Here is a 25438-nt window from a genome sequence, read left to right as displayed (position 1 = left end):
TTGACTCACTGAGAATGAAGCTTAGTGAGCATTTCTCACTTTAAAAGGGAACGATTCAAAAGCACTAGACGAGGCATTTTAAGAGGTGAGGTGCTGGGGGCAAGGATGGACAAAGTTCCCTCCCACCTAGCTGTCCGGTTTACCAAGGAAAAAGTAGCCAACATAAATCATTAGAAACTGAGAGAACAGTGTCTTTGCCCTTAAGTTGCCATCTCAAAAAAAAAATTTTTTTTAAATCATCTCAAAATTCTTGACCATCTTAGTAAGACCACACAGTACCCAGTCCTCAGCTCTTGTGCTTCAAATTTGGCAGCAAGAACTGGGGAAACAGGCAGGCCCCCACACCCACGGGGGGAGGGCAGGAGGGCAAACTGCCTTCCAGGTCTGTTCATGCCCAGCTGATTTACGTCAGCCCTGGGGAAGGTCACATTCCTTGGATTCATGGATAATATGATTTTGCTTCTAATCCCTAGACCTGCAGGGAAAGATGGGGTTTTCTCACGACAAATTTAATGGCTTGTAAAGATGAGTTTTGCACCTCCAGCTACTGATAAGAAACTGAGGCATTGCCACTTCAAATCAGCTTCACTGGCTATCACGCTTGCAACTGTAGGTCACTCTCATCCATTTAAACTCAAGCCAAATTAGAATGTTATCAACTGATAGCTTAATTTTCTGCGTATTTAATCTTTCGTTGGATTGCAGGCAATTGTTCCATTTCAAGTCACAGAGACTTCTCTAAGAAAACTGCAGACTTGAGCAGAGAAAGACAGTCTTTCGTCCTTTATGCTACTTCTGTGCCCTGATTGTGTCCAGCCGATGTGCTTTCATTCACAAAAACCATACTGTGGAATGGCTCTCTAGGACTGAAGCCAGCCGTCAATTCTCACCCAGTCCTTGGGCAAGCTGTTGAACCTCTTACTGCAGAAGAATAGGGCACAAGACCTGGTCGTGTCCCAGATCTCAGTCCCTGACATGTGTCCCAGGTCCCAGGTCCCAGGTTGAGTTCCTGGGACGTGCCCCACCAAGTGAGGGTCCTTGGCTTTGAGCAGGAAAGACTTCAAGAGTGAGCCATAGTTGAGTGAAGGTAGATTTATTCAGAGAGATGTACACTCAGACAGAGCGCAGGCTCTCTCTCCAAAAGCAAGAGAGCAAGAAAGGCCTTGGGGTGAGGCAAGGCAGTTAGTTTTTAGTTTTTATGGGCTCAGCAATTTCATATACTAACAAATGGGAGGATTATTCCAACTACTTTAGGCAAGGGGCAAGGATTCCCAGGAATTGGGACACCATCCACTTTTTAGACATTTTATGGTTAGACTCTGAACTGCCATGGCACCTGTGGGAGTGCATTTAGCATGCTAATATATTACAATGAGCATATAACGAAGCTCAAGATCTACTGGAAGTCATATCTCCGGGCCGTATTGGGCCTCAAAGTCTCCTGGGAGTTGAATCTTCCGCCATCTTGGTGCTAATTGCTGTGTCAACCTTGAATGGTTGTGCCCTGCCCCCTTCTCTCCTGTCTTACTCTGAACCTCTATTTTCCTATCTGTAAAATGGGAATTAAGAACATTCACCCCCTCAAAAAAAAACATTCACCTCTCAGAATTGTGGGTAAAGTCTACATAAGAATAAATGTGAGTTCTCGCCCAAAAATAAATAAATAAACACGTATGTGACATGTGGATGTGTTAATTAACTTGATGAGCAGAAATCCCTTCACAGTGTATAGGTACGTCAAATCATCACATCATACACTTTAAATACCTCACAATGTTGTCAATACATCAATTAAGCTGAAAAAAAAAACATTAAAAATTAAAACATATACTCATTTAAAATAACAATGATACATGCAAAACACATTTAGCCTACAGTTGAGCAAATGCTCCAAAAATTCAGTTTAATTGATTTGCCTCAAATACCTACTGTGTGGAAGGCCTTCTGCTGAATACTGCAGGGACTTCAAAGGTGATTTATTCCCAGCCCTCTGGACTGGACAGTTGGGTGTATTTGTGACATGACTGGCCAAAGTTAGAGACCTCCTGTTGGGAGGGTGGTTTCTCTGTGCAAGACTCATAATGCTCGTTTCTCATCTGTGAGGTCACACGGGCTGCTCGGGGCCGGGAGGGCGTGCCGCTGACTCCCAGCTCAAATTCTCTTCCAGTCTCCTCCTTGCCCGGGAAACTACAAGACAAACTGCTGAAGCTCCACTTTATTATGTGTCTAGACAGCCATAATCTTGTCATGGGGTTTGTCACTAGGTGAGAAAATCCTTTTTATTGCAAAAATCTAGTGAAACTAGAGAAATTGAGAAGTGAGGCAATACTGTAGAATAAACTGGTCCAAATTAAGTGACTTCTCAAGGCTTTTGCTACTCAGACTGTTACCCCAAAACCGGGTTTGCCTCTTGGTGTGTGTGGAACCGAAAGACACAACCAAGCTAAAGGTAGGGAGAAGGAGGGATTTATTACTTGCAGTAAGAACACCAGGGATTTTTCCCAAAGCAGTGTCTTCCCGAACAGCAAAATTGTGGAAGTTTTAAGCTAAGCTTTATGCATATTCATGAAGGGGCTTCAGAGGCAGGCAAAGTCCAAGCTTTAGTTGAAGTCACGAGGGTCAGAAAAGGTCAACATCATCAGCTTTAGGTTCCAGCTGATATGGGGATTGACAGCTTCAGAGTAATCCTTACCATTGAAAGAGACCTGGGAGTCTTTACAACTGATATAGTACCTTTGCTATTGTTAATTCTTCTCTTGCCTGGTAAATCTTTTGTTCTTTTGTTCCCTGAAGATCGTTAATTACTGACATCTGTTCAAGGGCAAGGATGGTGGCCAGGCTTAGATCACAAAATGGCTTAGGCCAAAAGTGGCTTCTCTTATGCCAAGAAAACCCTGCCTGGTTCTCCTTCTCCAGGAACCCCCTCCTCTGTCTGTTTACAGGACCAGGCATATTATGTCCTTCCTGTGGGCCCCCAAGGGAGGAGCAATCCCAAGAGGGAAACTCCTCCCTGGGTCGTGGCCCACAGAAGACTGCATCCCAGGCCACAGACCTCCCAGACAACCACAGCGAAAGCCGCTTCCTCTAAGGTAACCCCAGGCCTTCCACATCCTCCGTGGTTTGGAAGGGAGCTTCCTTTGGCCTCCTGCCCCGTGAAGACCATGGAGCAAGCGGCAGGTTCGGCTCCTTCCCAGACGGCTCCAGAGGATGGAGTCCCTTAAATGCCAAGTTGCTCATACGAAAAATGAGGGACAGATACTGCAGTGCAGTCCCCAAGCCCCCTCTTTTATGAAGCTTCTAGCCCATGCCATAGTCTCAAGAAAGCAACTGGCTTCTACCAAGCCCCCACCCCCTCATCTCATCCTCCCAACAGCTTTCATTTTTCAGATGAGGAGAGAGGCTTAGGGAAGGAAAGGGATTTTTTTTTTTTTTTTTTTTTTTTTTTTTCAGTGGAGGAGGAACTGCGGGCTCTGAGAAGTAGGCTGCCTCCACTGGGGCATCTGCAGAGGAAACAGGTCTTCTCACCTGAACTGAGGGAAGGTAGCCCCATCCAGCAAGTGGTCAACCTGCTCCACCAGCAGCTGCCCCATCTCAGCAAATAGCTCCACTGCCCCCAACTGCTCAGACTAAAATCCTGGGGGGCATCTTTGATTCCATTCCTGCACCTCCATATCCCATCCATCAGAGAGTTCTGTCAATATTCACTCCTTTATCAGATGTATATATGGAGTTCTTGGTAGGTAGCAGGTGCTGTTAAGGGCTTCCCTTCCTCTGGAGTCTCTCCCTCACCATTACTCCCTGTCACACCTCTGTCTCCTTCCAGCCCTTTCCACGACAGGTTACCACTGGAGTTCTCTGCTTGCCTTTGACTGTTCCCCACGTCTGCTTGTTCACCCTCATGTTCCCAGCTCCTAGAAACAGTGCTGGCCATGGCAGAAATTCATACTGGATTGGGAGAAGTGGTAGAGCGCAGGCTTAGCATGCATGAGGTCTTGGGTTCAATCCCCAGTACCTCCTCTAAAAAACAAATAAATAAGCCTACCCTTACCCACCCCCCCCCGAAAAAAGAATGAATTCATACTGGATAAACGATGATGGATCAGGCCCAGTCTTATCCTTGGCCCTAATGTGATCTTTCCCTGGTTTGACCCAGAGCCCACAGTCTCTAATCCTTTGGAGGATTAGAGAAGCCACCGACCCCAGGGTCAAGGGACACTGGATCTGTACCTGTCACTATAGGGCAACATGACAATGCTGCATACAAGCATGAAGTCTCCAGTGACTCTCAGGAGCCTTCTTGCTTCCCACCTGGGCAGGCGTGTCTGTGGTCATGCTGAGAGGCTTCTGAGATCCAGATTATGCCTCAGCTATCTCTCTGGCATTTTAGAGGTCTTCTGTGCATCACTGCGGAGCCTCCTTGTGTCCACACACATCTCTGTGGGACGCATCTGACCATGAGAGTCTTTGGGCAGGTGTGTCTTCCTTCTCGGACATTTATTGAGCAGCGCCAGGCACTGTCCCAAGTGCTTTACATGCTTTTGTTCATGTGAACCTCACAAAAATCCATTAAGCGGGTATTGCTAATGTCATTGTCATCCTACAGGTTAAGAAATGGGGCCCAGAGAGGTTAAGTGACTTGCCCAAGGTCACAGAGCCTAGAAGACATGGAGGCCAGCCTGAACTAGCATGTGACATCCTTAACCACTATAGTATGGAGCTCGGGTTGACTCCAGTGTAGAATGTGTGGCAGGGAGTGGGGGGGGGGGTGTTGTGTTTCTAAGTGTCACACTACTGGGTATGTGTACGCTGTCTCTAAGTACCACTTCCGGGTGTCAATCTGTGTGTTGTGTCTGCGTCTTGGGAATTTGGCCTCTGTGTATGTATCTATATGTGTGTCTGCGGTTGTTGTGTACCTGTGTGTTTTGTACCAAGGCTGTCCTGTTTCCCTGAGTATCCTGCCTCTGTGTGTGTCTGAGAATTATTGTGTCTGTATCTCCGTGTCACAACTCTGTATGTGAATCTGTGTAGGGTGGGAGGGGTGTTGTGTACTTGTGTTTGTGCATCTGAGGGCTATTTCTCTGAGTGTGTGTCTGTGCGCTCATGTGTCTGAGCGTTGTCCTGTCGCATTCCCTGAGTGTCGCCCCTCTGGGTGTGTCTGCCTGTCCGAGGTCTGTCTGTCTATCCCTCAGACCCCCACACCCGCACTCGCGCGTTGGCGGCGGGCTCGGACTACAAATCCCGGCAGCCCCGGCGGCGCGCGGACGGACGTGGCGCCGCAGGAGGCGGGGCGGGGCTTGGCCGCACTGAGCTGGGCGGCGCACAGAGCCCGACTGCAGCACCTTCGCCGCGGCACCAGGCGCTGGGTCCCGCAGGTGCCTCGGGCCGCCCAGCCCCGCAGCGCCCCGCGCCCTCGGCCTTCCGTCTCGACCCCCACCGCGGGGCATCACGACGTCCGGGCCCGGCGATGAGCGCGAGGAGCCGCGATGAGCGCAGGTGAGCGCGCAGCCCTGGCCGACGGAAACCGGGCGCGGTCCCCGTCTGCCCGTCGTCTCACCTGTCTTGGGGAGACACCCCCACTGCGGGGTCGCGGGCCCCTGGGGGATCTCTGCTCCCGCGCTCTTCCCCTTCCCAGAGAGGCCAGGAGCCCGGGGATGGCGCCGCGCAGAGCCATCGCCTCCGCGCCTTCCTACAGCCCCGGGAGAGGAAGCGCCTTGTGCGGTGCAAACCGGCAACCCCTTGGCCGCGGTAACGAGGCGCGGGGAGATATCCCCCTCCTACTGGACTCCCTCCCGTAGTGACGGATGTCCAGGTGAGGGAAGAGGCGTGGAGGCCGCTGCATCCGGGGCCTCTGAGCAGTTGTTCGTCTTGATTGAATGAATGAATAGGGTTGGAGGAGCCAAGGCCTCTGAGTACCTGCATCAGAGTGCCCTGGGGCACAAATACCAGTCCTGATCTACTGCCTCAGCCCCCCAGGAAACCTGTCAGCATCCAGGTCCAAGGACCACACCCTCCATGTTATCGGTAGGTCCCAGGCCGTGCTTCTGGAGGCCACACTTCCCCGAGTCTAATTTAAGTCCCACCTGCTGCAGATGGAGCCGGTAAACCTCTCCTATACAGAAGGATCTCATTTCCATGTGAGTCACTCAGAGCCCAGACCTCAGCCAAGGGCCACCAATGCTTGAGCATCCTCTCTGCACCTGCGGACCCTTCAGTTCAGGTCTCTCCCTCCCCATCTCCCACCTTACTCCCCACCACCCGAAGTCTAGGGCACACCAGGGTGAAGGAGGGAGAAAGGCTGAAGAAAGATGGCCTCTTGACTCCAGATCAGGGTTCTCCTGGTAGACTGTCCCTCACGCTCCTAGCCCTGCCAAGGAGAGGAGCTCCTGGCCACAGGAGAAGCGCAGCAGCAGAGGAGGCAGCACTGCTGCCCTGGGCTGCTGCCAGGTCACCAGCAGGAAACCAGTGCTTCCATGCTCGCTTCGGCAGCACATATACTAAAACTGGAAACCGGTGCTTCCGCAGGAAACAAGAGGTTCCCAAATGGCTTTGACTCAAGCCCCTCTGCTCTGCAGTGCCCCAGGGCCGTGGTATCAGGCTAGGTTCAAGTTTAGTCTTGACCCCTCAAGCTGTGTGACCTTGGACATGTCAATCAACCTCTCTGTGCCTCATTTTAAATGGGGATCCTAATCCACAGTTTTCGAGAGGTGACTGTGAGGATGAACTAAGAGGAATGTCTTCATTCAGACCCACTGATTTCCAGCTTCTCCCCTTTCAAACTGAATGACCCGGGGCAAAGGACTTTGAAGCTGTGTTCCTCAGTTTCCTCACCTGTAAAATGGGATAATCGTCCTTCCCTCCGAGGGTTACATGTGAAGATCAGTCACTGTTATTCAGAAGAGCAATGCAGTCATTGTGAAAGTATTCACATCCCAAGAAGCCTGCCTGCGCCTGCTCTGGGCTGGCCTGAGCTGGTGGTACCAGAAGAAATCAGACACTGCCCTGTCCTTCCTGTGCCATCCCTGTGGGGACCGAGATTGAACAGAGATAAACCAGCATTTCCAAGTGTTTTGACAGGTTTTTTTCAAGAACATGCCCTGGGCTTGACCCTGCCGAGAAACTATAGAGGGTACCACAGATGTGACTTCCTCCTTCAAGCTCCCTTCCTTTTTCCCCAGGTTGGCTGGGAGAGTGTCCTCATGAAATGGTGGGTGTGTGATAGGCACCAGGAGGAACTTCCCAGAGGGGACATTGTTTAGATCCTGGGGAAAATGAGCAGCGAGGGGAGCTCAAGATGGCCTTTGGCGGAGCCCCTCAAGAAGAGGCTCGTACCTCTGACCTCACAGCTGACCCAGAGGCAGGAGATGCACTTAGTGACTCTAGGCACTATCACTTCCACACTCTTTTTGTCAGTGAGGTGTGCAGGCCTTCATCATTCATTCATTCAGTGAATGATTTGTGAGTCCCAGCCACATGCCAGGCACTGTGAGCAGGAGGGCCACGACACCTGTGCAAGCCTGATGTTGTGATGGTGTTGGTGGATGTGGGTGAGGTGGGCAGAGAGGACGTTGGAGTGAGGCCCTTTCCAGCTGCAAGATAAGTTGGTGGGCAGACTCTGAGGCTCAGTTTTCTCATCTGTAAAATGGGATAAGTTGAATGAGTGTTGCAGGAGGATATCAGATCAGCGGGAGCAAAGTGACCCACCCAGGGCCAGCCCAGCTGCTGGCCTGAGGGTTTTAAGGCACAGGGAGGAGCTGTTGACCGCACCCAGGGGAGCAGTGGCACAGCTGTGGGTTTTAGAACAGGGTGATGGGAACATAGCCTGAGAAAAATGGGGCAGAGCAGAAGCCACACCTCCTTGACAGGGAAGCCAGCAACCACCCACCTGCACAGGCCGACGCTTCAGGAACTTCAAACACCCCGTGTGCCAGCTGCTTTGGGGGTTATAATCCTAGAGATGGGAAATGAAAGCCCAGAGAGGTTAAGCCGCTTGTAAGAGGGCCAGGAGCACAATTACTGATGGAGACGACAGCGATGGTGGTGGTAGTGCTGTGGTTAAGAGTGTGGACCCTGCAGCTACACTGCCTGGTTCCACATCCCACCACTTGCTGGCTGTGTGGCCTTTGGGCAACTTGCTTCACCTCTCTGGGCCTCAGTTTCCTAATCTCTAAATAGGGATAAAAGTAGTACCCACTTCACAGGGTTGTGGTGAGGAATAAATGAATTAATGTAAGTAAAGCCCTTGAACAATGCCTGGCCAGTGTCAGCCCCTGATAACCCCGAGGTGCTCTTTTCCCTTACACCCCAGAAACATCTCAAGAACAGCCCTCAAGAGTGTGAAACCACTCATGCCGCCCCACTCAGGGAGCAGGTCCCCCAGGCTGGTGCGGGGCTCTGACAAGGAGGACAGCTGGGACTCTGGTAGCAACTGGACTGTGGCCTTTTGAAGGGGGCAAGGAAAAGGCTGGGGCTTGTTGATGGCCAGGGACCTGAGACCCCAGGTTGCTAGACTGGGTCAGTTGTCCTGAATGCTTGTTGCTCTGCCCCCAGGCCAGGATCCAGGGCAAGTCCCCCCAACCACCCCCCACCCACTGCCACTCCCTGCACCAGAGAGCAGAGAGGCCTCAGCTGTTTGTCGTCTGCGGGCTGTTGGCAGGAAGAGGAGGAAATGATGCCCTGACAAGCCTTACTCACAAGCTGGACTGGGCCAGGACAAGAGAGTGAAAAGGACCACTCCAGGGGACCCAGGCTGGGGTCCTATGAGCCCCGGGGCAGAAGGCTGACCAGGCCTCCTCCTCTGGATTTGAGACTTTCCTGCTGGCCAGACACCTGGGTGATTGAGGGCTATAGGCTGAGGGAGAGGGAGAGAGAGAGAGAGAGAGAGAGAGAGAGAGTGTGTGTGTGTGTGTGTGTGTGTGTGTGTGTGTGTGTGTGTGTGTGTGTGTGTGTGTGTGTGTGTGTTTTCCCCAGAGACCAGGCTCTTCCTGGAGCTGATGGCTTCATATATTTTCTGAGTCATCCAGTGGTCGGGGCGGGATTGGCCGTGGGTGGGGCTTAGATTAATTTGGGTTTTGAGTCATCTCTCTGAGAGAGGCCTAGGAGGCACAGGCCATGTGCCCAGTTCTCTGAAAGTGCCCACTTTCGTCCCCAAAACACAGCATCTGGGCTCTGACTTCCAGGCTCCACCGTTTACTCAGGGGTCTTTGTGCCTCTGAGCCTCAGTTCCCTCATTTGTACAGATGGGAAAAGTAAGGGTCCCTCATGGTGTTGCTGGAGAGTGAAATGAGCTGATTTGTGTGGAGGCTTAGAGCAGCTCTTGTCACCTGGGAAGTGCTTAATGAACGTTGGCTGCTCTTATTATGGTCCTTACTGTAGTAATTATTACCACCATAGTTATGAGGTGATACGGGGGGCTGGGATGGGCGAAAACAGACTCTCTGCCTGGTCTCATGGGGACACATGGCCCCGATCCTCAGGGTGTTCCCGGGTGGTATGGCAGAGGGACTAAAATCCACTCTGAAGTCAGCCTTTCTGGGCTTGCATGCTGGCACTACCGGGTACTCAGCTGTGTGATCTAGGGCAAGTTACTTAACCTCTCCGAGCCTAATTTTCTTCTATAAAAAGGGGATAATTATTGTGCTTACACGGCAGGTAACTTGTGTTAACCGTGTGAAAAGGATCAGGAGCAGAGCCCGCACACAGTAGGCCCACGGGGAATGTTGACTGTCAGGGCTGCTTTGGGTTTGGGGAAGTTGTGGAAACCCAAGTATTGGGGGACAGAGCAGCTGAGGGGCTGGGGATGTTGTGCCAGGGGCAGCTGCCTGGGACACCCTGGGCTTGTTGGGTGGAACTTTTAGATCAGGTCTCTGCTGGGCTCTAGTTGGGGAAGAGGAGGGGAGGGAGGCCAGGAAGTCAGCAGGCTGCCCCCCAGCATGTGTAGCTTTCCCATCCCCCCAGCAAACTTTTCTGGGGGCTCCTGGGGAGCATGCAGATGCCCAGCACCACTGCTGTTGCTCCAGAAGGCCTGGGGAGGGGCCCAGGCATCTTCATGTCTTAACAGGTGCTTTAAGAGGTTGAGGGACACATTTAAAGAAACCCTGGCAGAGGCTGCCTGAGGGTTAGAGCTGTGAGCCCCACCCTTTCTGGGGGCCCAGAACACCTGCTGTCTGCCAGTGCTGCTCTACAGTAGGGGAGGCAGGAGAAAAAAAGAATTTCTGCAGTAGAGCCGTCTGGTGCGCTTCTCTGAGCCTCAGTTTACCTATCTGTAAAATGGGGGTGATAGTGGGAAGGAACCTGTTAACTGTTCACCTGGGCTCTGGTACATCAGGCCTTGGGGGCTCACTCAGCACAGCCCTCCTGTCTGGCCCACCCCCAACAGCTAGATTCTTCCCTCCCCTTGCCCCCACTTCACCTTTGGAGTGAGGGTGCCCCTTTCCCAGCTGCCCTCAGACAGGCCTGACGTTTTATCAGTCCAGCTTCAACTTCTCAGCATCTCTTCACTGCCAGGCTTGTGCTGGGCATGAGGCTTGAACAAGGATAAGCAGCCCTGTCCCTGCCCTCAGCGTGGAGGCTGGATGGAATGTGAGACACAGAGCTCCCAGGAAGCTAATAGCTGGATGTTTGGGTGCTGGGGCAGCTTGGGGTGCCCACCAGGCCTTGGCCCCCAACCCTGGCCCCCACACCCAGTCAGAAATCACCAGATGCACAAGAAAATAAGACACTATGAGTGCGAACCCGAGGAACGGCCAGATAACAGACCCATGAAGACGCGAGTTATTAGACCAGCTTTATAAAATGACTAGGCTCGTGTTATGTTTAAAGAAAGAAGGAGGAGCCTTCCCACCAAATGACATTTCCTCTTTCTGCCCACAGACAGCAGCCCCCTCGTGGGCAGCACGCCCACCGGTTATGGGACCCTGACGATAGAGACATCTATAGATCCCCTCAGCTCCTCAGTTTCATCCGTGGTACGTGGACAGGGGAGGGGTGAGGGAGCCCTGGGTGGGAACCCGGATACCTCGGCCTCCCGCCCCGCCCCCCCCCCCACTTTGGCCTCCTCTCGCCCATGTCCCCAGAGGCTCAGCGGCTACTGTGGCAGTCCGTGGAGAGTCATAGGCTATCACGTCGTGGTCTGGATGATGGCAGGGATCCCTTTGCTGCTATTCCGATGGAAGCCCGTGTGGGGGGTGCGGCTGCGGCTCCAGCCGTGCAACCTGGCCTGCGCCGAAACACTCGTTATCGAAATAAGAGACAAAGAGGTGAGAGGCAGGCGGAACAGGGGCAAGCCTGGAGCCGGAGATGGGTGGCGGTGGGTCGGGGACGGTGGTGGGTGGAGGATGCTTGGGCTCTCAGCCCAGCCTGGCTGCTGACTTTCTGTGGGACCTTACACAGGTTGTTGTCCTCCTGGGACCTCAGCTTTCCCATCTGAGCAGTGGGCAGAAGGGGTGGGTTGTGTGGTTCCTGAGGGCACCTCTATCCTTGCTCCCAGCCTCCTCCAGCAGGAACCACTGGGCCATGGGGTAGGGCCTGGGAGAGGACAGGTTTCTTGCAGGACTGAGTCCACACTTCTGTGTTCCAGGATAGTTCATGGCAGCTCTATACTGTCCAGGTGCAGACTGAGGCCATCAGCGAAGGCAGGTGAGGCAGCCCCGTGGCCCATTCCCAGAAGCCTCTGCTTCCCCTGCCCTCCTCCCGCAAAGGTGCTGATCCTGGTATCTCCCATCCCAAGGAGGGAAGATGGCTCCATGGGGATGGGGAGGTGCTGGGGCAGCCCCCAGGGCTCCACAGTGACTCCCTCACCCGCCTCCCCAGCCTGCAGCTGCCCCCACAGGCCCAGGCGGAGGACGGCCGGAGCCAGGTGGCTGTGGGGGCAGTACTGGAGGATACTTGGAAGGACACCACCCAGCTCCACAGGAACGAGGAGGCGGTAAGTGGACAGCTGGGTTCTGGACAAGTCCTTGGCCGTCTCTGTGCCTCCTTTTCACACCCTGTATGGTGGGGAGCTGGACTCCATTGTTCTCCAGACACCTCTGGTTTTGTTGTCCCACACGTCCAGGATGCTGGCTGACCACGTTTACATGTCCAAGCCTCTCCCGCCTCTTCCCTGTGCCGCTGGTCCCTGCCCCTCCCTGCCACGTGCTCACCCCTCCTGGGGCCGCCTCCAGCCCAGCCCCTCCTCTCTCCCACCCAGCAGCGGACACTGCGGTACTACCTCTTCCAGGGTCAGCGCTATGTCTGGATCGAGACCCATCAGGCCTTCTGCCAAGTCAGGTAAGGAGTCAGGGCCGGTGCTGCTCACGCCGCCTCCCCAAGCGGTGCTGGGTTGGGCCGGGGAGGTGGCATGAAGGTGGCCTGGCCTGGGCTTCTCTCTCAGCTGTGTGCCTCGGCCCCCTCGACCAGGGGCAAGTCGCTGAGCCTCTCTGGGACTCAGAGTCTCTTGTCTATAAAGATCACGCAGAGAATCCTGGCCTCCTGGGGCTATTTTGAGAGTAAAGTACACACGCTTCATGTAGGACTTGATACAGCCTCTGGCCCAAGGTGGCGACGCTGCTGTGGGTCAGATCACAGGCTCTGGACCGGGGCCTTCTGTGCCTGTTCTGCTGCCTACTAAGTGCTTGATAAATGTGAGCTCACTTTATGTCTTAGCTGAACCCCAAGAAACAGACCCCAAGACAGGGATGCACATGCAGGGAACCTGTTTGGAAGGTGATCCCAGCAGACACAGAGGAAGTGGGCCAGGGCAGGGAAGGTAGCCAGTGAAGGGGGCTTGTCATGGGCACCTGGAGCTTAGGCCCCTCAGGAGCTCTTTGAGCCAATGTAGAGCCCACACCTTGGGGTGCCCTCACCCAAGGAGTGAGAAACCACAGGTACACACCCGTCACCTCCCTACCGTTATGGGTTACGGGCCATTCCCGAGGATGTGAACTCTTCCGTGATTTCGACCTTCCTGGATCATGGGCTGAGGGTGTCCACACAGCCAGGAGAAGCCCTTAAGCAAAGGCAGGTGTTTGCAGTAAGAGGCTGCAACGTGCAAAGGTGAGTGCCAAAGGCATGTAGGGATGGCACCAACAGCCTCTGCTACACAAGAAGATGTGTTTGTTACTTAGTAAGTACCAGGCACTGTCCAAGCACTCTGCAAAAGTTACCTTGTTCAGTCCACCCGGTAGCCCTAAGAGGTAGGTGCCGACACTGTCCCCATTTTGCAGATGAGAAATCTGAGGCCCAGAGAGGTTAAGTGACTTACCTAAGGGGGCATCATTGTAAAGAATGCTCTAAATATCACTAAATTATAGCTGTGCTATGGTCACTATTGAGTATTATCACCTCTCATTGTTCTTCCTGGATGAGATGGTTTGGGGCCCAATCAGAGAAACGAAAGGAGAAAGTTAAGCCCAGAGTTAGTGAGGGACCTGCTTTCTCCAGGGAGCTCAGTGCGGCAGAAGTAGGCCAGAAGGGGTGGGCGGTGCAGAGCTCAGGCCCCGCCACCCACACAAGTGCCCCCTCTCTGTCTTCCCAGCCTGCTGGACAATGGCCGCACCTGTGACGACATCCACCACTCCTGCACTGGCCTCAGCCTCCAGGACCAAACCGTGAAGTGGGTGCTGCCCTGAGAGCTGGGGGCCCCTACTTTGCCCCCGCGGGTGTGGCCTTCTTCCAGGTCCCTGCCTTCTCTGGGCCTCAGTTTGCCCACTTGTAAAAAAGTGGGGGAGGTGGGAGTTGGGCTCAGTGGTAGAGCACATGCTTAGCATGCATGAGATCCTGGGTTCAATCCCCAACACCTCCATCAAAAGAAAAAGAAAAAAAAAAAAAGAAAGTCCCATCGCCCCCAGAGGGTTCAGCTGCCACAGCCCCTCCATCTGATGGTTCTGCTGCTTCTCCTTTTACAGGAAGACCATCTACGGCCCCAATGTGATCAATGTACCGGTCAAGTCCTATCCCCAGCTGCTGGTGGATGAGGTAGGGCTGTCCCTGGGCCTCGCCTCAGCTCTGGCCTGAGCTGGCTGTGTGACCTTGGCCAGGGACATGCCCTCTCTGGGCCATTATACAGTAGCAGACCAGACCAGTTTCCCTTCTTCTCCATAGTGGAGAACCATCTCAGACCCAGCCTCAGTTTGCTCAGGGCAAGGCTGGGGCTGGGGATTAGAGGCCAAGAGACAAACACACAGCCTGGAATCCCACTGTGCTGACAGCCAGGCTCCAGAGTCCAGGACCATTCCGGGCATTGTCCACTTTTCATGCTCCAACAGCCTCAGGGTAGGAACTGGGAACAGGGACACTCCGTTCACCCCTGAAGAACCCAAGCTTCAGAGCAGGGACGTGGCATGGTCAGGGTCACACGGGGACAAAGGGAAGCCACTGACCCAGACAGATCTAGAGTACACTGCTAACGTCCCGGCCCTCTGAGCCAGGGCTGGACGCCTGTGAGAGGGAGAGGAGGCCTTGGAGTCTGGCCTGATGTAAACCTCAGTCTGCCACTTGGGAGCTGTGTGGTTTCAGGCAAGTGATTTACCCTTTCTGTGCCTCAGCTTCCTCAGCTGTAAAATGAAGCTGATGGTAGCATCCGCCTTGTGGAATTGTCATCACAGTCGTGTGACACTTAGATGACGTGCTTAGCAGGGACCTGGAATGCCTGTGTCCTCTTTAGAGCAAAGAAGCTGGGGGCTCGAGGGATGTCTGGATGGGACTGACCAGGAGACAGGCCTGGCTTTAGTCCTTTGGCAGCTGCCAGGCCCTCTGCTCCTGTGGGCACAGGAGGCCCGGCCTGGGGCTGGGCTGCCCTGGGGGACGCGGGCCCTGACGCTGCCTCCCCACCCCGCCCCTCACCAGGCACTGAACCCCTACTATGGGTTCCAGGCCTTCAGCATCGGGCTGTGGCTGGCCGACCACTACTACTGGTACGCCGTGTGCATCTTCTGCATCTCCGCCTTCTCCATCTGCCTGTCGATCTACAGGACCAGAAAGGTGGGTGTTGCGAGGTGGACAGGACAGGGTAGGCGGTCCCCGAGCAGGCTCCACCCACCCACTCTCCTCTTGTTCTCCGTGCTCACAGCAAAGCGAGACCCTGAGGGACATGGTCAAGCTGTCTGTACAGGTGTGCGTGTGCCGACCTGGGGGAGGTAAGCTGGGGGAGGGAGGGAGGCTGGGGAGGGAGGTGGGGAGGGGTCCAGACTGTTCTGAGATGCCCCCACTTGCCTGCAGTGGAGGAATGGGTGGACTCCAGTGAGCTGGTGCCAGGAGACTGCCTGGTGCTGCCCCAGGAGGGCGGGCTGATGCCCTGCGATGCTGCCTTGGTGGCTGGCGAGTGCATGGTCAACGAGAGCTCTCTGACAGGTCAGCCCCAGCCCCCTGCACGGAGCCTCCCACCCCTCCTTCCAGGACACCAGCACACCGAGCCCTGCTGCTGCATCTTGCATCGGAACTTTTTGATTGAGTTCTCTTTCCCTTTTGCCCTCATGTAACGTGCTCACCCTCCCCCCTCAGTGAGGCACTCAGTGAAGGATCGCCACTCTGCCCGGCAGAGAGCTAAGGGCTTTACAGGTGTTTAGCCCCCTCGTGTCAATCTCTGTATTGATCTGAATTATAAAAGTGACACAGCTTGTTACAAAATAATTCCAACAGAAGGCAAAAAACGCTCTCCCCGACCCCTGCCCCCGACTCTGTGCACGCGTGTGCTCCCACACTTTCTGGCTCCGGAGAGATGCTTCCTGGAAACTGGCTGGCACACATCGTTCCCCGACTGTCTCGCTGCATCTGGGTCTTTTGCCCTTTCTGAGTCTTAGTGCACCTCTCTGTAAAATGGGGCCAGTGGTGTCTTCACACATGGTTACAAGAGTTAAATGAGACCCAGGGCTTATGTCACAATTCTGTGCATAACTTTGGGTCTTGGTGGGAGGGAGCGGCATGGAGGCCCTCATGGCCTCACACCACGTCCCTCCCAGGGGAGAGCATTCCAGTGCTGAAGACAGCCCTGCCAGAGGGACCGGTGCCCTACGTCCCAGAGACCCACCGGCGGCACACGCTCTTCTGCGGGACCCTCATCTTGCAGACCCGGGCCTTTGTAGGATCCCGTGTCCTGGCGGTGGTGACCCAGACAGGTAGGGATGCTCAGCCCAGCACCTAGAGGAGAGGTAACACGAAGCAGCATGGGACCCATCTCTGCCACTGCCCTGTTGTGGGACTCGGGCAAGTCCCACCCCAACTTGGGGTTGGCTGGAGGGGGCAGGGACACGGCAAAAAGGAAGGAGCCCACCCCGTAGGGAAAGAGCAGGGCTGTACACCTCCAGCAGGCTCCTGCTATGTGGGAACGGGGCCCGTTGTCACCAGGTCTGACTTTTCTCAGCAAAAGCTGCCTATCTGGATTTTAAGTGAAACCACCCAGTTTGTAGACACTATCCACTAATTCCTTGTTTACTGAGCCCCAGAGGACTGGGTAAGGCCTGTGGGGCTCTGGGTGTGACCCCCAGCTGGGTGGTTGCTGACCCCAGGAGCATCCTGCCTTACAACCGCAGAGGCACAGGTTGGGTGGAGTGTGGGAGAGGCTCATCCTGACCCTCAGCTTCCCCTGCCCCACTTTCCACATCTCCTCCCAGGGTTCTGCACGGCCAAAGGGGGCCTGATGAGCTCCATCCTGCATCCCCGGCCCATCCACTTCAAGTTCCACACACAGAGCATGAAGTTTGTGGCGGCCCTCTCTGTCCTGGGTGAGTGGCCCCCCACACCCTACTCTGCCAGTGGCCCCCCGGAGCCCCACCCCAAATCCCACTGAGTCCCCTCCTGTCTTCCCAGCTCTCCTTGGCACCGTCTACAGCATCTTCATCCTCTACCGCAACGAGGTGAGCTTTAGGGGCTGGGTGGGGGCTGCCAGTGATGGCCCCAGGCCCACCTGGTCTGGCCCTTGGCATTCACAGTGCCTCCTGCCAGGTGCCTGTGAAGGAGATTGTGATCCGGGCTCTGGACCTGGTGACAGTGGTGGTGCCGCCAGCCCTGCCGGCTGCCATGACCGTGTGCACGCTCTATGCCCAGAGCCGCCTGCGGAGCCAGGGCATCTACTGCATCCATCCACTGCGCATCAACCTGGGTGGCAAGCTCCAGCTGGTGTGTTTTGACAAGGTGGGGGCTGCAGGGAGGGGCTGACATGGGGCAGGGGACACCTGCATTCTTCATTCAACACTGACTGAGGGCCTGCTAAACCCAGAACCCCACCACCCACGGAGCCCCTGCCCTGAGCTCTGGCACCACCTGGTCCTGTGCTTGGACGGAAACATTCAGAGGCAACACTCCCCCTGCCCTGCTGCCCCAGCTCCCACCTATGTGCAGCTCACAGTCTGGCAGATGAAATGTCCAAAATCACTTAATTTGTTTGACAGCCATGGAGGGCCTCATGGGTGCTGGGTGCTGTCGTGAACACTGGGGATCCAACAGTGACCTACACAGAGATGTTCCCCACCAAATGAGTGCACTGGAGGACACAGAGAGCTGCAGATGGTGATGGGTTCTAGGAAGGAAGCAAATGGGGCACATGATGGGTGGTATGTGGGGGTCAGTCCCTTAGAGGAGGGGCAGACAAGGAAGGCTCCTCTGGTCCCTTGGTGACCTCTGAGGCCACAGCAAGAAAAGAGAAGGCCAGCAGGGTGGAAGGGAACAAACAGCGTGACTCATGGCTCCTTGGAGGAACAGACCATGTCCCTGGGGCACAGGGACAGGGAAGGGGGGAGGCAAGGATGAGGCGAGCAGAGTCCTGATGGGGCAGAGGCTTACAACCCCAGAGGAGAATCCTGGTGAGGAGTTTGGATGTCATTTAAACTGCAAGGGTGGAGCACGATCAGATTCACAGAGCTCCCAGGCTGCCAAAGGGGCCAGCTGTGTAACTGAGCAGTTGGAATACGGTATGGGAAATGCAGGCATCTGTTCACTCCCTCCCTCACTCCTTCATTCATTCATTCATTCATTCAGTAATTACAGTGAGAGTTGTCCATGGCCAGGCTCTCTCCCTGGTACCACTGTGAACAAATGATGGGGTGGTACAGATGCCAGGGGTGGGATTCCAGAGCAAGGACCACCTGACCCAACTGTAAGGTTAAGGAAGAAATCTTCCTGGAGGAAGTGATGCCAGATGGAGAAACCTGGGGGTTGGGGAGGGTGACCCGGCAGAGGGACCTGCATGAGCAAAGGTCTAGAAGCAAGAGGACCTCTTCTGATGCCTGGGGTTCCCACAGGCCCCACTGGTAGGGGATATGGATGCCCACCTCAGCAGGGCACAGCTCACCCCAGGACTCATCACTGGCCCGCGTGCTTGCCTCCTACAGACAGGCACCCTCACTGAGGATGGCTTGAACGTGAAGGGTGTGGTGCCCCTGGAGGGACAGAAGTTCCTGTCGCTCGTCTCAGAGCCCCGCTGCCTGCCCATGGGGCCCCTGCTCCGGGCACTGGCCACTTGCCACACTCTCAGCTGGCTCCAGAACACCTTAGTGGGCGACCCCATGGACCTCAAGATGGTGGAATCTACTGGCTGGGTGAGGAAGCTGAGCAGGTCCACCCCCTGCCTTGGGGCAGCCAGACCCTAACTAAGCCCACCTGGTCTTCATTCTAGGACTTCCAGGGGCAGTCTCTTATGGTGCCCACTGTCGAGAATAACAGTGGTCAAGGCCACATGCTGAGCACCTACTGTGTGCCAGGACTGCTGCACAAGCCTGTCTCATGTACTCCTCCCCGTAGCCCCAGGAAGGGAGCTTCAAACCTGGAGGTTTTCACAGGGAGGACACCAATGCTGAGGGAGATTTGGAATTACTTGTCCAAGGTCACCCAGCAGCTTGTAAATGGCAAAGCCAGAGTTTGAACTTGGGTCCACCTTACTCCAAAGGCCCACATTCTTGACTTTGGTTCTGTCTAGTTTCCCATGGGGGAAGTCTTCCATGAGTAACTTCAGTCTCTCCTACTGCCCCTCCATGGCCAAGGACTGGCTGCCCTAGGCCTCCCCTTGACGCCACCTTCTCTGCCTGCTTCCCAGGTCCTGGAGGAGGGACCAGCTGAACACTCGACATTTGGGACCCACGTTTTGGCTGTGATGAAGCCCCCGCTTCAGGAGCCCCAACTGCAGGGCTCGGTGGGCTGAGGGAGTGCCTGTGGGGTGTGGTCTGGGAGTTGGGCTCCACAGGCCAGCCCCTCAGCTGCCCCTCCAACCCTGCAGGAGGAGCCTCTGGTGCCAGTCAGCATCCTCAGCCGCTTCCCGTTCTCGTCGGCCCTGCAGCGCATGAGTGTGGTGGTGGCGTGGCCAGGGGGCCACTCAGCCTGAGGTTTATGTCAAGGGTTCCCCTGAGCTGGTGGCAGGCCTCAGTGACCCCGAGACAGGTGAATGGAGGGCCCCCAAGTCCACTGATTGGCTTTGGCACCGAGTGGGGTGGACACCCAGCCTCCATCTCTGCCTCCACCTCCTTGTCCCAGTGACACCTGCCTCTTTCTGACAGTGCCCACCAACTTTGCCCAGACACTACAGAGCTACACAGCCGCTGGCTACCGCGTCGTGGCCCTTGCCAGGAAGCCACTGCCCATTGCACCCAGCCTGGAGGCAGCTCAGCAACTGACGAGGTGCGCCCTGGGGACTGGGCTTCAGGCCCTGCACGGGCAGAGGAAGGCCCTTGTGCTGTCAGGGCCCAGGGATGAGGCTGCCTGCCCTGGTGCCTGGGGGAGGGGTCATGGCCACTGCCTGACCTCTGACCCAGGTCTGCCCACCCTCCAGAGACGCTGTGGAGTGGAAGCTGAGTTTCCTGGGGCTACTGGTCATGCAGAATCTGCTAAAGCCACAGACAACACGCGTCATACAGACTCTGCGGGGGAACTGCATCCGCACCGTCATGGTGACAGGTACCAGCAGGGGCCAGGTTAGGAGGGCAGAATCTGCCCCATCCTGGGCAAAGAGAATGGTACCCAGTGTCCCCTCCCAGGGCATCTCTTTGGGCCCCTGCTTCGGGTCAGATCCTTTTCACATATTTCAAGTATCTTCACAGTCTCCCTCCCAAGTGGTAATTGTCACCCCATTTGACAGATGAGACAGGTGAGGCTCAGAGGAGTAGAGTGACTTCCAAAGAGCCCAGGGCTGGTCTTGGACAGCCTGGGTTCCAGCTTGGCTACTTACCTGCTAGATGATCCCTCCCCAAGTTCCAGTTTCCACCTCTGAGAAACAGGGGAAGTTATGTCAGGCTTAAAGGTTGTGACAGGAACTCAGGGCCCCGGTTTCTCTTAAGTCTTTGATGCCTAGTTATGAGAGGTTCAGAGATGTCAATAACCTGCCTGAGCTCACTCAGCCAGTTGTGGCAAATGGATTCTGTCCTGGCTTCAATTTTCCCATCTATATGTGTCAGGGTGAGGATGGTCCCCCTCAACAGCAGCTGGACCCTGACCTTGCCCCCATACCCCTCAGGGGACAACCTGCAGACGGCAGTCACTGTGGCCCAGGCCTGTGGCATGGTGGACCCCCAGGAGCGTCTGGTCATCATCCACGCCACCCCTCCTGAGCAGGGCCAGCCTGCCTCCCTCCAGCTCCTGCCAGTGGAGTCCTCCACAGCCATGAACGGGGCCCAGGTGAGTCTGACCCAGAGTTCCAGCCACACACCCCACCCTGTCATCTGACCCGGGCCCCAGCTCTTGGGGTGGGCAAGGGGAGCTAAGCTGAGCTTCCTGGGCCCCCAGGATCCTGACCAGGCTGCAAGCTACACCATGGATCCAGACCCCCGATCCAGTCACCTGGCCCTCAGCGGGTCCACCTTTGGTGTCCTTCTGAAGCACTTCCCCAAGCTGCTGCCCAAGGTAGGGCTGACCCTGGGCCTCCCTGTTCACCCCATACCTCGCTGTTCTGCGCTCCCTCCTCTTCTTAGCTGCCTCAGCCCCTCCTCGTCTCCCTGGGCTCCCAGGTCCTGGTCCAGGGCACCGTCTTTGCCCGCATGTCTCCTGAGCAGAAGACAGAGCTGGTGTGTGAGCTGCAGAAGCTGCAGTGAGTAGCTGTGCGTGAGGGGCCTGCGGGCGGCCGAGCTGGTCCATGGGTCCCTGCCTCCCACCTCAGGCATCAGGGAGCCATCAGCCTCAGAGAACCCGGCGGCCTCTCCCGGGTCTGCCGTGCTAAAAGTAGTGCATCAGCCCTTGGTATCTGCGGGGGTTGGTCTCAGGAGTCCCTGCACAGCCACAACCCAGAGATGCTCAACTCCCTTACATAGAAAGTACAGTTGGCCTTCCATATTTGTGGATGCAGAACCTGTGGATGTAGAGGGCAACCTGTATTTGCACCTAGTTACCGAGCACCTACCGGGTACCATTTACTGGGTATGTACCAGGCAGTATGCGGGCAGCAGGGATCCAGCATCCCCATGAGGAGGTTCTGCCAGCAAGCCTGTGAGGTGGGTGGGTCATTCCACAGATGAGGAGGCCCCTCCCAGGACTCCTAGCTGGCAGGTGAATCCAGGCCACGCCTGCCCTCCCCTCTCTGTCAGGTACTGTGTGGGCATGTGCGGGGACGGCGCCAATGACTGCGGGGCCCTGAAGGCAGCTGACGTGGGCATCTCGCTCTCCCAGGCGGAGGCCTCAGTGGTCTCGCCCTTCACCTCGAGCGTGGCCAACATTGAGTGTGTGCCCATGATCATCAGGTGAGGCGAGCAGGGGGCTGGCGGGTGGGGACTCGGCAGGGCTCATCCACTGGCCTGGGCCTCCTAATGCCCGTACCCCGCTACCCAGGGAAGGTCGCTGTTCCCTGGACACGTCGTTCAGCGTCTTCAAGTACATGGCCCTGTACAGCCTGACCCAGTTCATCTCTGTCCTGATCCTCTACACGGTGAGTATCTGCAGGGCCTGCTGCCTACAGCCATACCCGAGAGCCCAGGGCCAGGACTGCAGCAGCATGGGGAGGAGCCCGGTAGGGTTCTGGAGTAGACAGTGGGGCCCCAAATCCTGCTCCAGCCTTGTGGCTTGGGCAGCTCCTAAGGCTCATATAAGGTGATGAAAGCACTTAGCACCTGGTGCACAGTAGGTGCTCAGAAACAGGAGCAGCTGTCCTGTGCTAATGTTTCATCCCTGTCATCTGGGAGCTCCAGTCTGCAGGGGAGACTGAGGCAGAGTCCAGGCAGGGGCGAAGGAGGCGGAGGCAGGAGTCGGGTAGAGCCAAGGCCTCTGCCTGTTTCCCTGCTCACCCTGGCCCAAACCTTGGCTGTGCCTCCCTAGTTCTGCTTAGAGGGTATCCCTCACCCTCTGCTCTGAGCATGCGTTGCTAGCTCCCACAGAAAGCAGGTGATGTCATGGGGCAATGCAGACTTTATAGCGGCTTCTGTCCCTGTGTCCACTTTAAACCTGAGGGCAGGAACCGTGTGTCCTCCAGTAACCTACGGGCTCCACAAGGCAGAGCCTAAGCCTCTGCCTCAGGCTGGGAGTTCCCTGCGGGTAACAGGAACCTGCCCCATCAGATTTAGGCCCCCCCAAGGTCAGCAGGGGTGCCTTCTCCCTCAGATTGGGAGAGGGGCTCCCTGAAGGCAGGGCAGTGTCTCCTCCATCAGACTGGGAGTTCCCAGCAGCAGGAGGGTGCTGCCTCCCCATAAGATTGCCTGGCAGAAGCACAGCTTCCCCATCAGACTCCTTGAGGGCAGGGCTGCTGCCTCCCCCATCAGGCTAAGAGCTCTCTTTCCTTCTCCCCCCGCCCCTGCTGGCAGGTCAATACCAACCTGGGCGACATGCAGTTCCTGGTCATCGACCTGGTCATCACCACCACAGTGGCAGTGCTCATGAGCCACACGGGGCCGGCGCTGGAGCTGGGGCGGGCGCGGCCGCCGGGGGCCCTGCTGAGCGTGCCCGTGCTCAGCAGCCTGCTGCTGCAGGTGGTCCTGGTGGCCGGCATGCAGCTGGGGGGCTACTTCTCGACTGTGACCCAGCCCTGGTGAGTAGTAGGGAGCTCACCCCTGCCCCGTCCTCCTCACACGTATTCCCTGACCCCTGGTCCCTGTGTCCCCAGGTTTGTGCCTCTGAACAGGACGGTTCCTGCACCAGACAACCTGCCCAACTACGAGAACACGGTGGTCTTCTTTGTGTCCAGCTTCCAGTACCTCATCTTGGCCACGGCCATGTCCAAGGGGGCGCCCTTCCGCAGGCCACTCTACACCAATGGTGTGATGGAGGGAGGGGCTGGGGGGGACTAGGGGGCACCCTTCGGGCCGTGTGTGAGTGTGTGGGGGCTCCCTGGCCTGACTGGCTCCTTCACCTGCAGTGCCCTTCCTGGTGGCCCTGTTGTTCTTGGGCTCCGTCCTGGTGGGCCTCCTCCTGGACCCCGGCCCCCTGCAGGGGCTGCTGCAGCTGAAGAACATGACTGACACCTGCTTCAAGCTGCTGCTGCTGGGCCTGGTTGCCCTCAACCTTGTGGGAGCCTTCATGCTGGAGGTGGGGCCTGCCCCAAACTGGGGGTGGATGGGGGCTCTGGGGGTGGGACTCAGCCACAGCTGCCCCTCTGCCCCATCCCTGTCCCCGGCAGAGTGTGCTGGACCAGTTCCTCCCAGGCTGCCTGAAGTGGCTCCGGCCCAAACGGGCCTCCAAGAAGCGTTTCAAGCAGCTGGAGCAGGAGCTGGCTGAGCAGCCCTGGCCGCCGCCCACTGAGCCCGTGAGGTAGCGCAGGCCCCGGCTGGCACCCTGGACACTGGATCTCCCTGCCTCTGAGCCACCCACTGGGACCCATCTCCAGAGACACCACCACCATCACTCCTGCAGCCCTGAGGTTGGCAGTTGTCACCCTCATGCCTCAAGTCTTCCTGGCCCAGCCTTCCCTGCCCCCACCTGGGGAAATGCTAACTCTCGATGTCCCCTTTCAGATGTCCCATGTAGTGACGGCAGCCACCACCCCCACTCAGAGCCGCTGTCAGTGTAGCAAATAAAGTCATAATATTTTCCTGGCTTGGCCCTGCCTGTCTCCTGCCTGATGCCACTGACCCAGGTGCCCGGCTGGCAGCCCCTGGCACGTGTCTGATCCCAGCATCCCCAGATTTTTCAGGTCACATTGGACAGCTCTCCTCTCTGAGCCTATGTTTCCTCATCCGACAGTAATATTTCTGGATTGAGCATGTGCCTGGTGCTCTGTTCAGCATTTTATATGCATCGTCATTTAATCGTCACGACAGCTGTGGCGTACTGTACCCCTCTTACAGACATGGAGACTGAGGCTTAGAGGTCATGCAGGTAGTCCGAGGTGGGGCCAGAGAGCTTTGAATCCAGAATCTGCGCTCTTAACCTTCCTACCCTCCTGCAGAGGCAGGAAGAGAATTGCTTGCCTCAGACAAGTGCCAGTGCCTACCAGGTATTTAACTGGGGCAGTTCCCGCTCTCCCCCAACATCCTGGGACATGTTTATCATCTAGTTCTTCCCTCAGATAAAAATCCAGGCTCTGAGCCCACGTCTCCCAGCCCAAACCACGTGCCCTGTACCCCAGGGAAGGGTGGGTGCTTCTGACCTCATCCCACCAATGGGACACTGGCCAAGCCCTGCTCTGGAGATACAGCTTGATCATCTGGTCCATCTGTGCTGGGCAGGGAGAACAGGAAAGAAAAGCCCCCGCCATTCTCATTACTGAAATTTCTGGTGCCATCTCCAGCCTCCCCTAGTGGGAGCCCAGTGAAAGTTGAATCAAACTGAGGACAAGAGATGTGGGGCATGAAAAGATAACTTGTACGCCAAGCGCATCCACAGACCTTCTGTACTGGCCACTGAGTCATCAAGCAGCAACAATTCAGGGTAGCAGATGCTGGGGAGGCCGGAGGACCCAGGGCAAGGCTGTGGGTTTGAATCCCTCCTCTACCCCATCTGATTAGTCATACATTTGCTCGGCAGTCATGTGCCAAGCACAGGAGCTACAGAGGTGAACAAAAAACAAAAAAAATGACCTCTGCCTGTGTGCAGCTTATAATGTGTGAGAGGCAAGCAGGGAAGGAACAAGTCTCCAAGAATATTGGGGAAGAGAGCTGTCACCCACTCCCTCCTACCCGACCAGCTGCCACCTCTGCTTGGGTCCTTAGGGCCAGGAGAGTGGGCGGAAGCAGCAGAAGCAGCAGAGAGGATCTAGGAGCCAGGACACTAGCGGTGGCAGCTTTGGGGCTTCAGTGCCCCCATTTTATCAAGTTCTGGGGGGCAGCATTTATGCCAGGCAGTCTCTTCTACCCTAGTGGGATTGCACCTGGCAGTAGGGAAGGACTAAAGGAGGGCAAGGAGGGCTGGGCTGGCCCCCAGGGAGCATTGTACCCCAGGTGACAAAAGTCCCTGCTATTCTGCCATAGACACTGGAGAGGGGATAGGCAGATAGTCACTCATTCATTCACTTGACAAACCAGCACTGGGAAACAAAGTGCATGGGACATAGTCCCTGCCTAATTCAGATTCAGAATCTAAGGGATCCACAGCTGTGGGGGTCGTGACTGCAGACAAGGAGATC

General features: G+C 56.1%; 1 protein-coding gene across 1 annotated transcript; it reads left to right on the top strand.

Annotated features, from left to right (window-relative positions):
- The first annotated feature begins 5296 nt into the window (after positions 1-5296).
- On the top strand, positions 5297-23914 carry ATP13A2 (ATPase cation transporting 13A2). Its single transcript, XM_032495273.1, is given in 31 exon segments — positions 5297-5493; positions 5633-5809; positions 10870-10964; positions 11073-11255; positions 11576-11634; positions 11809-11923; positions 12188-12267; positions 13514-13591; positions 13884-13953; positions 14824-14958; positions 15047-15113; positions 15196-15327; positions 15936-16091; positions 16587-16697; positions 16783-16829; positions 16918-17106; positions 18303-18509; positions 19004-19099; positions 19184-19270; positions 19272-19344; positions 19461-19581; positions 19733-19857; positions 20414-20574; positions 20683-20799; positions 20904-20983; positions 21477-21629; positions 21718-21814; positions 22683-22906; positions 22982-23133; positions 23234-23403; positions 23495-23914. Coding segments are annotated over 31 exon segments (3702 nt in total). The 5' UTR covers positions 5297-5483; the 3' UTR covers positions 23630-23914.
- The last annotated feature ends 1524 nt before the right edge of the window (positions 23915-25438 follow it).

The sequence above is a fragment of the Camelus ferus genome, chromosome 13 (assembly GCF_009834535.1).
Source record: "Camelus ferus isolate YT-003-E chromosome 13, BCGSAC_Cfer_1.0, whole genome shotgun sequence".
NCBI lineage: Eukaryota > Metazoa > Chordata > Mammalia > Artiodactyla > Camelidae > Camelus > Camelus ferus.
This window is presented reverse-complemented; position numbering and strand designations above follow the sequence as displayed.